General features: G+C 31.4%; 1 protein-coding gene across 2 annotated transcripts in view; it reads left to right on the top strand.

The window, feature by feature from the left end:
* Nucleotides 1-6,287: 6,287 nt before the first annotated feature.
* The window catches only part of LOC132708431 (putative epidermal cell surface receptor), a 48,507-nt gene continuing 40,226 nt past the window's right edge, over nucleotides 6,288-14,568 (top strand). The window contains exon 1 of one of the 2 annotated variants that reach the window (XM_060680786.1): nucleotides 6,288-6,657. In XM_060680786.1, the coding sequence (XP_060536769.1) occupies nucleotides 6,522-6,657 (136 nt within the window). In that variant the 5' untranslated portion in view covers nucleotides 6,288-6,521. The remainder of the gene's footprint in view (nucleotides 6,658-14,568) is intronic. The other variant, XM_060680787.1, reaches the window with a different exon arrangement.

Raw genomic sequence — 14,568 nt, 5'->3', positions numbered from 1 at the left:
TTATTCCAAAGGCGGAAAAGGATAGGTAAAGGGAAACTTCATTCAGCATTCGAAAATGAAAGAATATGCACATACATAATTAAGAAAATTATTAAACCGTGTTTCTAGAAACTAATTTTAATTTAATTTAATTTTAATTTTGAAACACCATTCATCAAAAATGGTATACCAGGAAAGAATGCGTGAGCCCTTCCAGTAACTGTCTGGAAAAGTTCTGGTTTGATTGCTTTAATTTTTAATTTAAGCTTCTAACTATTAAGACTTCATGTATAGTACGAATGATTTAAAGATCTAGGAAATTATTTTTAAGGTAAGGTAAGGTAAGGTAAGGCGGTATAGGGACATCCGAACAAAATCTATTTTATTTCTTGAATGGAATCTAAAAATAAAATGATGTGCAGGAGGCGCCGTTTACGCCAAGCAACAGTTTGCCACATTTATATAAAAGCTGCAGCACAGTATACTTCAAAATGTTTTACAACGATAGAGCGAGCACCTCCTCTTACATCACACTGTATAATTTAACTAATATCAAGTTTTTGTATTTATACATTATTTTAATACATCTATCAATCTGAATTATTTTAAGAATGGCCCATAAATAGGGAAGTGTTCTTAAGCATTATGTGACTTGAATTTTTTTTCAAATAACGCGGGCAAAGCGGCTAAGCGTTGCCTTTCTTCTTGTTTTTGTTATACAACTATTAAAAATATTGTTATACAGTGATTAAAAATAATACATAAATAAGTACCTGAGTGGTAATTAAAGAAAAAGCTATAACAATGGGTTCGGAAAATTAGTATTAACAGAGTATAAGTTATTATGTTGGTTATTTTTAGTTAGTTTATCGTTGAGCCATAATTGTTTTAGTGAAAAATAAAATACCTAAATTTAATGACAAATTAGTTCTGCAAGTAGGTATTATAAATTAGATTTACTGCATTTCATATTATCTATACATATATTGTTATTTTTGTAAACACTAGTTTTAATTTGGTTCACAAACTGTTATTTTGTTATATATGTATGTTGCCAATTATTGAAAAAAAAAGGTTTTTATGTTAACGGTCCATTTCACAAAACAAACAAAATAGAACATGTGAGAGACAAGAGAGAAACACTTCTTGAAATGTCTGTTAAATGGGATAAACGTGATTTTCTCATATTTTATAATTTTTTGGAAACAATTGTGTACTTTACTTAAGTTTTGTAGATTGCAGCAAGAGGAACAATAGCAAGACGTAATTTTGAACGGTTTCGTTAAAAAACTTATTCCAAAATTAGATATTTTCTCCTCCCAAAGATGAGAATATATAATGGATAGATAATAATAGTTTCTGATTGATGCTACTAATACCACAAATTGATATACATAAGCGAAAGTTAAGATTAAGAAAGGATTTGATTTGAGAAACGCATCCTGAGGTTATGCAATTCGCAATGCACCTTCGCAACTGGTGTAGTATATCCGTAGTGATATTTATTTTTCGGTTGTCGTTTTACCAAAATGATTTCAGTAGAAAATTTTTATCTTAACATTGTATACTTAATTATCTACAATCGTTTTAAATATATATATATATATATATATATATATATATATATATATATATATATATATATATATATATATATATATATATATATATATATATATATATATATATATATAATGTATATAAAAGGAAAAATTACAGAACTGTAGCACAAAAACAACATCAACATTTGACATGGCTTGTCAAATAATGTTTAGAGCAATTTTTAATGAAGCCAAGGACAATTACCAATTCCAACATACTCATTTCTATCACAACTATGCTATAATTTTGTATGGTATGTAATGTATATGGTGTATGGATAAATTTAACTTTAATAAGAATTAATCTCTTAAAATCTGTACTTTTGCCACAGTGTGAGAAAAATACGTAACAAGAAAAATGCAACTTTAATCACGAGAAGAAATTTATTAGCATTATGACAAACATTACTCTTTGGAGTTCATTTTTTCAAAACAAAAAAAACACCACACATCAGTGGGTAAAATCTACTGAAAACATTTGATCCCTCTCAAACTCGTCGCCCAAGCATTGATATTTATAGGATTATAAATTAATAATAAGTTATTTTTTCTGATTCGATTGAGTAATATGTGTTAATCTGGAATAATATAAAAAATTGTACTTCCTTAGAGAGACTTCATTAATTGCAATTTACTTACCTAAATGGAACAAGTCCTTTCCGGGTGACTTTAATTGTCGATCGTACTAGAAAGCGTCCTTGGGATTACTTTGAATTTTAATGAAAACATTACTAGTCTAAGATTTATGATTTTTTTATCAGCGCATTGTATGATAATTCAAACTTAATTTTTATCTTTGTCATTCAGATTCAAACGTGACGTTGTCCATTATAATTTGATATTGGCTGTTTTGAATTATTAGCGGTTTTTCCATTACCATCAATTCTTCGGATAAGTAACTCCGAAATATTATAATATGCAACAAGTTTGATAAAAGTGTTATTTTAGTCGCAAATTTTATTTGTTATGAGCGGAGCCAGTGCTTAACACACGAGTGACTAAATAAGTTTAACAATGTGTTGCATTTTATACTTTTTTATCAATTTGCTGTAATAGATCACCAAATGGTAATGTGGATGTTTTTTTTTTAATCTAGAAGTCATATTGTAGATTCAAGAAGAATCCAGAATGGTTGTTCATCTATTCTTTATTAAATATTTACAAATTATTGCAATAATGCACTAGCAAAAGGAATACCAAATACAGTTTCAGAGCACGAAACCATGGTATTCAACACGGGGCTAAACTCAGGTACACTATTAGAAGCGCCATAGGCACACATTTTAACAAAAACAATATTAGTGTTTTTATTTCTGATTTATCTTAAAGAAACTTGGTCAGGAATCTACGATGATATCTCGGTTATATTGATAAAACATTTGAGGTTTGTTAGTCTATTTTCGTGTGGTATTTTTTATATGTTCCAACAAAAAATCGTGGGATTTCGAATCAGTAAAAAGTTCCAGCAAATATTAAACAAAATTAGATTGTGCAAAAGCGCCTTTATTTCCGGAAACAATACAAGCATGAGAAAGTAAACATTAACAATTAATAAATTTCATGAAAAAAAGTTGCTAAGAACAAAAAATATCAGTCAGATTACCAAAGTCCAATGACCTCTTTTATAAATGCATCATTAGCGGAGGGCACTTTTCCTGCAGTCCTGAAAATTTTGCGAGTGACTCCCATCTTGGCCGATTACTGAAGCCAATAGACAATTTTGTCTAAAAGTCAGCACTGTTCTTAAATAAGTAAATCAACACAAACAGTGAATTATGAATGTTTGAAAACGCTGTTAACCAAATTGAGTCTGAAGAGTACTTTGCTTAGTAGGGCGCTTATTCTTTTGAATAAGATGGAACGATATGATATTCGCTGAATAGTTCGGGACTGATTTAAATCGTAGGTATTATTTTGAAATAAGGGAGGAAAAAGGCAACGTGTCTCAAATTAAAAAATGTCAAACTTGACACTGTTCTATGTTCTACCTGTAAATATTTATTATTATTAAAACTTTAATATGATTTACTATTTCATTTGCATGCACTATGATGTGTACTTATTTTTGACTGGCATGACGAAAATCCACCTGCCCTGTGATTGTATTCTAAATATGTGAAATAATAAAAATATTATTATTACTATTAACACCATTTCACTTCTACGGCCTAACTGTGTTTTTGTATGACCACTAATCCTTATTGAAGCCGGTGGCGTTTAACCATGTTCGGAATACATATATAATAAAAAATTAAACGTTTAAATGGAATTTCCAAAAAATAAGAGGGCAACTATTGCAACAAAATATTTAAGAAGTTTTAGCGATTATGACAAGGGTCATGGCATACTATATTTTTATACGCGTATATCAGTAGATAAATTTTGCTTTAGTACGTTGGTCTAGGCACAAATAAATAAAATATTTATCTGCATGGTACCAATTACCCAATTAATAATTTATAAAAATTGAAGCCTCTACATGTTTGGTAATAGAGTTGAAATCAAGCAATTTTCTCATTATAAAAGAACAGAAAGGCAACGGTACGACTTTAAATTAGAAATGAAATTGGCTGACTAGAAAGAGAAAAAGGAACACAACTGGTTTATAGAGAAAAATGAAATATACATACATATATATATATATATATATATATATATATATATATATATATATATATATATATATATATATATATATATATATATATCTCAGAAGTGTAAACCACTCATCAGTTAATCAACAGAGTTTTTCCCCGAGCATGTTTACAGGAAGGTCGAGAAATTATTTTTGATACTCCTTTTTCAAAATATCCAATTATACACCAATCTAGCATGTGTAACGTGTCATTTTACCACGTCAGTTTCGTTTCGTATGGCTGCGAGTCACTCCGGATATTTCCGGGATATTACTGCACGGATGTGGGAGCAATCGGACGTTTTCGGAGATTTTACAGCACGGCTTGATTTTTGATGCTCATGTCAGTGAATGTATTCGCGTTGTTTTGCAAAAATGCACCCAAAGACTGATGGTTATAGAAAAAGTATAGTATGCAACAAGTTTCGTAAATACTATTATAACACTATTTTGAACTTTGCGAATTTAATTTAATTTAATTTGTCGGCTGATAATACAAATCTTTAGATGTCAGTGTGAAAAAAAAAATTCAATGGCGCGAGTCAATTTAAAACATGATACCAATAACACTTAGCGACATTTTAAAAATATTATAGTCCATTGAGGCGCATCTATTTGTACTGTTATGTACTTTGTACTGTATGGTGAGCAGTTGACTATACTGCTCAACCCAAGGTCTTCTGTTGTCAGCAAGCTAGTTGATATCATAACCTAAGAGTTTTGGACCCTCATCAGTTATTGAATGTATACCGAGAGGTATTAGCAATTAAAGATAACAGGAAAGAGCAATAATCAACGCATAAAAACTATTGTAAAAAAACCGGTACAAGAGTTACTAATAAATGATGTTAAATCTCACGCTAGAGTATTCATTGCTAATTGCTCTTTCTAATAAACAAATTACAAAGAATGACGTATTATGTCAATTGTCAAAGGGTCACCGAAAGATTTTTTAAAATTTAATTTAAGTTTGTTTTAATATATTAACAGCTCTACAGGTCGACAAGTATTAAGAGCTTCACCAAAGTGCTCTATATTATTGGAAAACTTTATATCAGTTTTATCCAACTGAAGAAAATGGATAAAATGAAAAATATTTTTGTAGCCTAAACAGTTGAGGAGATGATTTTTTCTCCAAAATTCATTTTACCGACATCTTCAAAAAATACAAACCAACTGTTGTAGATTTGTGTATGGCCTAAGGAAATATGACCACGTGTCCCCTAAAATTAAATTGTTGCAGTGGTTGAGATTAGACAATTTATTTGAGTAGCTGTTCGCTGTGTTAATATACAAAATCTAAAGTCTTCTAGCCTTCTAGCTAGTTTTTCGTTGTGAAACCTCCGATGTAAATATTATCGAGAATATGTTAACTGTGCATCAAACATAGATCTGCTGTTTACAAGTGGGGTTTACCTGTAATGCGGTAAAAACTTTTCATCGAAAGAACATTAACAAGGCGTGTTGTTAGGTAAACAAAGTGTTGTTGGGTTTTTCGTCTTTTAATTAATCATAGAATTATTTTTATATTAATTACTTTCTTTTTCTTTTGTTTATATTTTATTTTTCTTCACTACGGGTTCTCTTGTTACAAATTGTATTGTCAATAAGCTGTATAATATATAGATTAATTGTGTTAGGTTAATGTTCAGTAGCTGACAGTCAGTTAGACTTTGCCCTTTGAGATTTCGGTAGTGTATACTGTGTATTATGTATCTAGATTCTTAATAAAGATTATTATTAATATTTATTAAAAAAAAATAAATTCTAGTATGTCAAACACATTACATATTGGATCCCAAATGAACGTCGTTAAAACGTATTATTGCGGCACTATCTTAGCAACAAAAAATACGACCAAGACATGACCGTATCGTGTTCCGCCATATTATTTTATATCCTTTAGGATGATGCGTTAAATGATTTATCTCGGCGCGGACTTTTTTTTCTCTACACGCAACAATATTATAACGGCAAACTGTTGGAATAACACAATCTTGATCGTTTCTATACCTAAATAGCCGAAGCCTGTCGCAGGCCGTTCCACCGTACTTCTCCTTTAGCTATCGGAAGGTAGGTCGTTCTCGGATGGTATACCTCGAGCCCCAGCATGGTTTCAGACCGAGTCGCCGTGCCGTCGTGAAAGTTCAACGCTGTAAACATTCTCTTCTGCCTACAGAGTGTTTTCGTCGTTGTGATGTGATCCCGGTGTAGATACGTTAAACTGTTTATTTTTTATTATATTTTAGGCGAAATCCAATCGGCGGCGATCGCCGCTATCGCTGTAGTGCTTTGTTTCGGTTAAAATGACAACCAAGGGTTATTATATTGTTGTGGTGCTTGTTTATGTTTGGTGTGTTGGTACTGTGACTGTGACCGAGATTGACTGTACAGGGAGGGACTCGAGTAGAAAATGCGACGAGGCAGTCAAAGAGGATATCGGTACGTGCATTAGATACTAGATCTAGGTACTAGAGCTCGTATCTAATACTACTATTGATACTTATAGTTTCAACATACCAACGTAAAAACAATTGGTAGATTTGGTACAAGTAAAAATATCTACAACATCATTTCAACTGAAATAAAATTAATTTTTCGTTATTTTGGGCAATTGAAGGAAAACTTGATACAGAGGTAGAGCTTTGCTGCTTACTAGATTTTCAGTTTGAAAAGCAAAAGTACATCATTATCGGCGTAGGATGTATCGTTGACATGTTCTAGTTTTTTTTTTAAAGTAATGGTATTGTATGATATGGTATGTCCCGTTTTTAGATATTTAACTAAGAATTAATATAATCATTTTGCTAATAAAGAAAAAAGGAAAGGCGACTCTCATCCCCGCTCCCGTTTTCATTCCTTCTTCTTTCTAAGCACTTCGTGGCACATCTAACTATAGGACAATATATTGAAGAAAAAATGAAATTTTGTAAGTGTTACCGAAAAATGTTTAATCTAGTCGCGAAAAAGTGCGCATGACTTCTTGGGATGATTAATTTTAACGTTGGATTTTAAAAATTGTTCTGAAATTCTGTATAAGTTAAGCGTATCGAGAGACCGCCGTCAGGATTTTGGGAAGTTATAATTGACTACCATATTAGGAAAATACTGACTGCTTTTCTAAATATCGCAATATCCAAGAATTACCGGTTAATGTTTAACGTGCCTTAGCTCGGAAATTTCCGGTTGAAAAACTACGTTATGCGGATTAGAAACCAGTTGATTTATGCTTCCGTTTGTCTTCTGGAAACGTCACCGCGCAACATTACTTTTTTTAATTATCGGACTGAGTTTAAAATTTCTTCTTCATCGATGTTTTATTAATAGTCGTTTTATGCACCAAAGGAATTTATAATTACTATTTTCACTCCTTCGTTTTCCATCTTGCTGAACGCTAGTGTAATACGGAGAAGAATTTTCTGCAACTCAACACGAAACGAATAGCTCAAAGCTGGAAAAAAAAGGATACGGAACTTAAATTTTTCTTTTCTTCTCTTAAATTTTCCTCAGCTTTCAGAATAAGAAGGAACATTGATACACCCTCGTTGGCTGAATCGAAATTGTAACCAAGTAATGTGGGATACTTCCATCCGAATTTAACCCTTGCGGTGAAACGTTTTCCGCGAATATTTCTCTTCTATTTGTCGTGGTTTGACTCTTTTTTTAACGAGCGTATTCATATTGCTTATGGATCGTGCTTATGAATACGTGCATGAATATAGGTGTAGGTAACATTTTAACAAAAACATAACCGAGACATTAAATATTCATTTCACTTTAGCTTATTTTTTGCTATTACTTTGCAATACGTACATAATTTTCATTTTAATAAACGAATATTTTATTACGGATATTATCTATAGAACGCGACCATCAGTTTGAAAAAATTCCCAAAATACTTACAGTAAAAATTCTTCCATATTAAACTCTTTTTTTTTCTTTAAGCGATATTTACCTTAAAAAAATGGAATTCTAAAATGCGAAATATCGATATTAAAATAACCAAGTATATAAAAAAATATGTTGCCTTTTAGTATTTCACCATTAATCCGAATAATAATATCGTAATTAATGTTCAGTGACAATTAACTAAAATAAAATCAATATTTTAGAGTATATTAACTAGCATCTTTCTTAGTAGGTTGAGTTTGTAGTATTCTAAAACAATATAGCATGGTCATTTTTGATATTGCTAGTTAAAAAAAAATCTAAACCTTCACTCACTACCATTCGGAAACATTTTAATGGCTTAGTTTCGATTAGTTAAATGATGGATCGTGTAATATTAGTAGTAACAATGCCGTTTTTATATTTACTTTGTTTTAATTTTGTGATTAGGTCGATTAAACCTAACCGGTAAAAATAACACAAAACACATGTTCGCTCTAAAATTAGGAAGATAATTTGCATGACCCTTAAAACTCAATTTAAGGTCAATTCAGATTGTTGTGACCCAATTAAGACTTCGGCCATCTCTTTTTTGTCTACCGGTCGAATTATAAGCTTTTTTCGTCACATAACGGAACCGCAAGACGATGAAAGAAGTAAGGCGGTTAACGTATTCAACAATTATAATACAAAGTCGATTGCTCTGAAAATATGTCTTCTGACAATCGGATCCGCTCAAATGATGAGAAGTAATTATGCAAATCTCTATTTGGTAAAGTCTGTTCATAGATATAAGAAAGTGACTAACTGATACGAATTAAGGAAAGACACGGACAAGCTGTAAGAATGAAATATGGCAGAACAGGTCCGTACTTTGCTTAGAATTTAATTATTTGGGGTTTTGTTAGGAAAGATACTAAACAATATGTATTTATGTTTAAATCTAAAATAAAATTACAAATTATTTTATTACCTACTTAAATTACTTAAAATTATTCACATAATATATCAGTATCACTATCGCTATTATCGCCTGTTCTAATTATTATTTGTTCTATATTATTTGCAATATGGATATACGATTGTTCTGCTTCTTCTATATGTTTAACAGAATTTGAATTTGAATTTGAGTTAAGACGAGGAAAAACATTGTTACGACGAATGGCAGATTTCAGTTGGTGCCAAACATGTTCAATGGCATTAAATATATAGTGGTAAGGTAAAAAACATATTCCTTTTGTAAGTTCAAGCTTTGTAGAACCTCAATTAATTGCTTTTTGGTATAATCTTCGCGAAAATAAATGTCGTTATTATAAATGTAGTTTTGGATTGCTGCATTTGTGTCACATGAGGAAGGGGTTTTAGTCAACTGTTTACTCTGATAACTTGCATTGTCCATTACAATTACGCTATTAGGAGAAATGTCTGGAACTAGATTGTTTTTAAATTAACTTTCAAATAAATCAGCGGTGGTGTCTTCATGGTAATCCAGAGAAAAATCTTTAATATTTTTCGCAGACAGAGAAAGTCCATTTGGAATCCAACCATCTTTAGAGCCAGCATGCAAAATAGTTTTTCTTTTACCTTTTTTTGATAGCGCGTTTGTTTTACACTCACCAGTTGAGTCAGCCCAACCCTTTTCCGGGGTAACATAAGTGTCGAACCAGGTTTCATCCAAGTAAATAATTGGAGTTAATTTTTTCTAGATATTCCAGTTTCCATAAGGCCACATTTAACACCGGTTTCATCTTTTTCAAGCCTATATCTAATGTAGGCACGCTTCGTTCCTCATATAACTGGTACATTTTACGCCGTATTATATCTTGATCACTTTCATCTACACTCGAGAAAACGCCACCATCGCTTCTTTTTTTCCTCGCTGAAATGGGATTATTCACAATTTTCCATACAGTTGATGATGGAATTTTCGTCAATGTGGCCGTTTCTTCTAAAGATGCTTACTTGCTGGCACCACGTTCAATGAGAGTCAAATAAACATTGTTTATAACTTCCTTAATCTCAATAAAATAGTGTTTTCTACATTTGGGCGGCAGCATCTTCTGAGATACACTAAACTCGCACATATTTTACATAATTCGTACACGATTCAACACACGCTGTATTACACACGAAATAAGAATGATTACTAATAAACTTAAATTAAGTAGCATACCAAACCAAAGAATATTAAACACAGGTAGGTATAAAATTATTTTCTTTTACGGACCACAATTTTAAGTGGATTTAAATTCCGAAACTTTAGGTAATAATCTTCCAATCTCCCATTCAAAAGTAATTGGTCACTTTCTTATATCTATGAACAAACCATACCTGGTGTATCAATTAAGTAGACTGTAGGTGACACCTCCTACTGATCAAGGCATGTAGTAGTATTGAATTGCCAATCTGCAATTTTATTTGTCTGGCGTTTGCTTAAGCGTATACTGCAAAAAATTAGGTTGTTGTTAAATTGTTAATTGTTTGCGTCAGTCTTGTAATAGTCGTACTAGTTACAATTTCAATTGATTCTGAATGTTGAAGGCGTATTTTATTTTGCCGTCTTGTTTTGACACATTTTTAGTAAAAATTTGGTACCTGCAGTTTTTATTTCTTCTATGTCTTCTGTTTACAATTTTGAGAACTGATATTCGAAATTAAATGCAGCAAAAAAATGTAATGAAAATGGGCACTTTATGCTTGGAGTAGGCTCTTTTGAACAGTGACTACAGATTTTTAATTACAAATTATGAAACAAAAAGAAAATAATCTTAAGCTTACTTGAAGTTTATTAATAAATTATTTATGAAAGAATTATAACTAAACGAATTTTATTACTAACTGTGCATTCATGCATCAAAACACGGCCAAATGGTCTGAATGTATTTTTTTTGCCCCCAAATCGTTAACCCAGATATACTTACTATACATATCATTATCTTGCAGCTTAAAAAGAAAACAACTCGTTTATTATTTTAATTTGTATCTATGCGCGCGTTACAGATTTAATAAATAGTTGCTAGGGAACCTTATTTCACAAATTCAGTGAAGAAGTGATACACGTCTACATTTTGAATTTTGAGGTAAATATTAGAAAATTAATAACCGATACTATAAAGCATATAGATCTTGATTAATGCATAGACCATTTTTTAATTTTATTTTTATCGTGACTACCTGTGACCAAAATTAATCAAAACGCAGTGATATATATTTTCCATAATCTATTTCCTATGGTGTATTTATCTCTTGCTTATTGCTGTGGCCAAACTTCCTCAAAAATATAGTGTAGGGCTTATTTTCTCTTGCATGCGTTTTATAGAAAAAATTAAAAATTCAAATGCGTTCACATAGAATTTGTGAAATTGTCATTATATATAAGATCTGCTTCACGATAAGATTGGGATAATAAAATTACTGGGGCATATTTAATTTCAATTTCACTGTTTGCTACAGTTAAATTATAAATTCAATATTAATTTTATTAAGGAACTTCGTGGGAATCTAGAAAACACGAGCATATAATATGCCCAAAAATAATGTTAATACTTTCATTTAAAAATGAATGTTCGTGAATATTGGAACAACGAAATATCCTAATTGGCTAATATTTTGCTTTTGTCATTTCTAACCGCAGAAATTTACGTTCTGCGAAAACAAAAAACAAATAAATATTATTACGGGAAAAGCCCAATGTGGTGTGATAGCGGTTTTGCTATTTTTATAATCAAAATCTGACACGTACTTCAAAAACGCATTCTTGTCTGATAGGTCATCTTAAGGATAAGATGATTGATTTGTTTCGTCCGTCGCTTTGATGGATGGTTGATTTCGTAATCGTTGATTATACAATGTCAGAGATAGATTTGAATTTGAACTTCTTAAAACTTTGACGGCACCAAAATGAAGAGAGAATTTGTTGTTATTCTAAACCCCATATAATGTTTAACACACCCCGTGTACTTTATTTTATTTAAAGGCTTCCATGAACCACTTGCAAACGTTCCGTTCCGTCATGAGTTCACCAGATATTTCTAATAAATCATCCACCAGGTATATTGCAAAAATCAAATAAATAGTCGCCACGCTAACCGAAACCAACGGGTATAAACAATCCTTGACGGTTATTTGCGCTTCAAAGAAAGTATGGCGACGATAATTTTAAATAGAGTGAAAGAAAGTGTGTTAAAATTACCTACATGGGCTGCCAGTCAACTTTCCAATGGCGCGGTAGAAATTCTTGGTATGACCAAAATGCATCTTTTTGTGATTACTTTGCAAAGATATTACATCAAGAAAACTGTCACGTCCTTAATTTTTACCGCTGGAATCTTCAAAAGCGGCGTTAATCGCTTTTATTTTAACCTTTTGCTTATTCTTCTTTTGTTTTGTAAATTGGCGTCAATGGCATTTAGTCACGTAAAAGTGAGCGTTCTTTGTGTAGTTGACACGCAAAGATGAGTAAAGTGTGTAACGAATATTTTCTGGAAATTATTTATTCAAACCACGACTTAAGTTAAAAGTTGGCAACATACTTTATTCCATACAAACACTGTCTCGCGGTAAAATAAAGAAAGGTTTATCGAAAAAATAGTTTGAAGCAGTTTTAGATCGGCCACGCACTACCTAGCGATAACATATGTTATTACTCCCGTGGATAGAATAAAAAAATGGGTTATTATAGACCGAGACAATAACATTTTTATTATTATGGTTTTTAACTCCTTTCGTGCACGGTGTGCCATACTTTTGCCGCATGTGGTTAAAATTTTGATTTTGTCTCTCGAACCTTTTTTACTATCTGTTGATTGAATAATTATTGCAGTTATTGTTGACAATCGGATCAAGTCTTAGTAATTAACCAAAAATAAAAATTGACAATTGTTTCAAAAGTAACATAAGTCAATGAACATAAAGTAATGTCAACAATTTTTTATAGCGATTTCCTTTTGGTGTTTTTATAAAATTCCTGACGGCAGGCCGCAAATCATTCCAGAACTGGCAATAAAATTAAATGAACGTTTGACGTAGGACATTTTGACAATTTGGCTATTTATTGTTCCCCCCGTTTATGACCAAGAAAACAAAAAATATTCCTTAAGTAGGCAGGCTGTCCCTTGTTCATCGCCATGTAAATGAATAAATACATGTGGTCACTTCTACGATTTTGAATTTTTAAAATTTAAGCTTCAATTAAATAAGGTGTAATATGGTTTCTCCTCAAACTCTTGACTGGAACCTTCGACACTGCACTAACACACAATAATGCGTTTTACCACAAACCGAAACTCAATTTTATGTACTCGACGCGCGTTTCTCCTGAAGATGGCAACTTGGTTGGCGAAACGCGTCGAATACGTAAAATTGAGTTTCGGTTTGTGGTAAAACGCGTTATTGTGTGATGGTTTCTCCTATTTATATTATAAAGGAAACTTAAACAACTATTTTACAATTGTTCTGTTGTTTTTCTTCATTCTAGCTGATTTAGAATCTCCGTATCACCATTGTCAAAAAGTGATGATATTAAACTGAAACATGGAAAATATTTTTGTTGTGAGGAAATATATGTTTTGGCTTATAAAGATGTCTTAGTCACGCATTAGCAGCTTTCAATTTGTTTTCATTATAAGAATAAAATGAGAACAAACTGTCAAAGATTATACCAAGGCGTTTTGATTCATTGAGGGCCAAACTTGGTTTATTGGTCGACTTAATACTCTCGTTTGAAAAACCTCCCAATATTAAAACTTTACATTTTGAGGAATTTAACTTTAGCAACAGTAAAGCTATTTTGCAAAACAATATTTATATTGTCATTTTTTATCTGATCATGTTTTACATTAGAATTATCTGACACAATATATAGTTTTATACGACTCTTGTAATTATTTAAAAAGTTACCTAAAAAGTATAGAGCATTTCGGATAGCCCAAAATAATTTATATCAAAATCTCGCTTTCTGAAAATGGCACACCCTGTATATTTAGTAGAACATCTTTTATTAGTATAGTATAGTATTTTTTTGGAATTATTTCACTTTTTCTCATTTTTTGCGCATTCTATTTAAAAAATAATGTAAGACACTGAATACATTACATCTATAAAGGTTTTATCCCCCATTTTCTACAATGCAGGTGGTACGCTGCGTCTCCTGCGGCACTAGTTTGATTGAGAGAAATAATTTCTTCTCATATTTTTTCTTTCAGTTCTGCCGCTGCAGAATTATTTCTATTTTTGTATACCGTATCTTTCCCACAAAAAAGTCTATTGCCTTCAAATCAGGACTCTTAAAACCTAGGAATATGATTCATTTTTACAGACATTGTAGTAGTGAAAATTTATTACAACTTAGCTTAGCTTAGTTTGAACACAAAAAAAAAGACGACACCCGGTATAATACGAGACTCAAAATTCACACATTAAATTTTAGTCTTTTTTTGCAAATATTACTAGTTAGCCGTCATATGA

This window comes from Cylas formicarius, unplaced genomic scaffold, assembly GCF_029955315.1.
Source record: "Cylas formicarius isolate icCylForm1 unplaced genomic scaffold, icCylForm1.1 PGA_scaffold_10__41_contigs__length_53128322, whole genome shotgun sequence".
NCBI lineage: Eukaryota > Metazoa > Arthropoda > Insecta > Coleoptera > Brentidae > Cylas > Cylas formicarius.
Note: the sequence above shows the minus strand (reverse complement) of the source record. Positions and strands in the feature narration are given on the sequence as shown.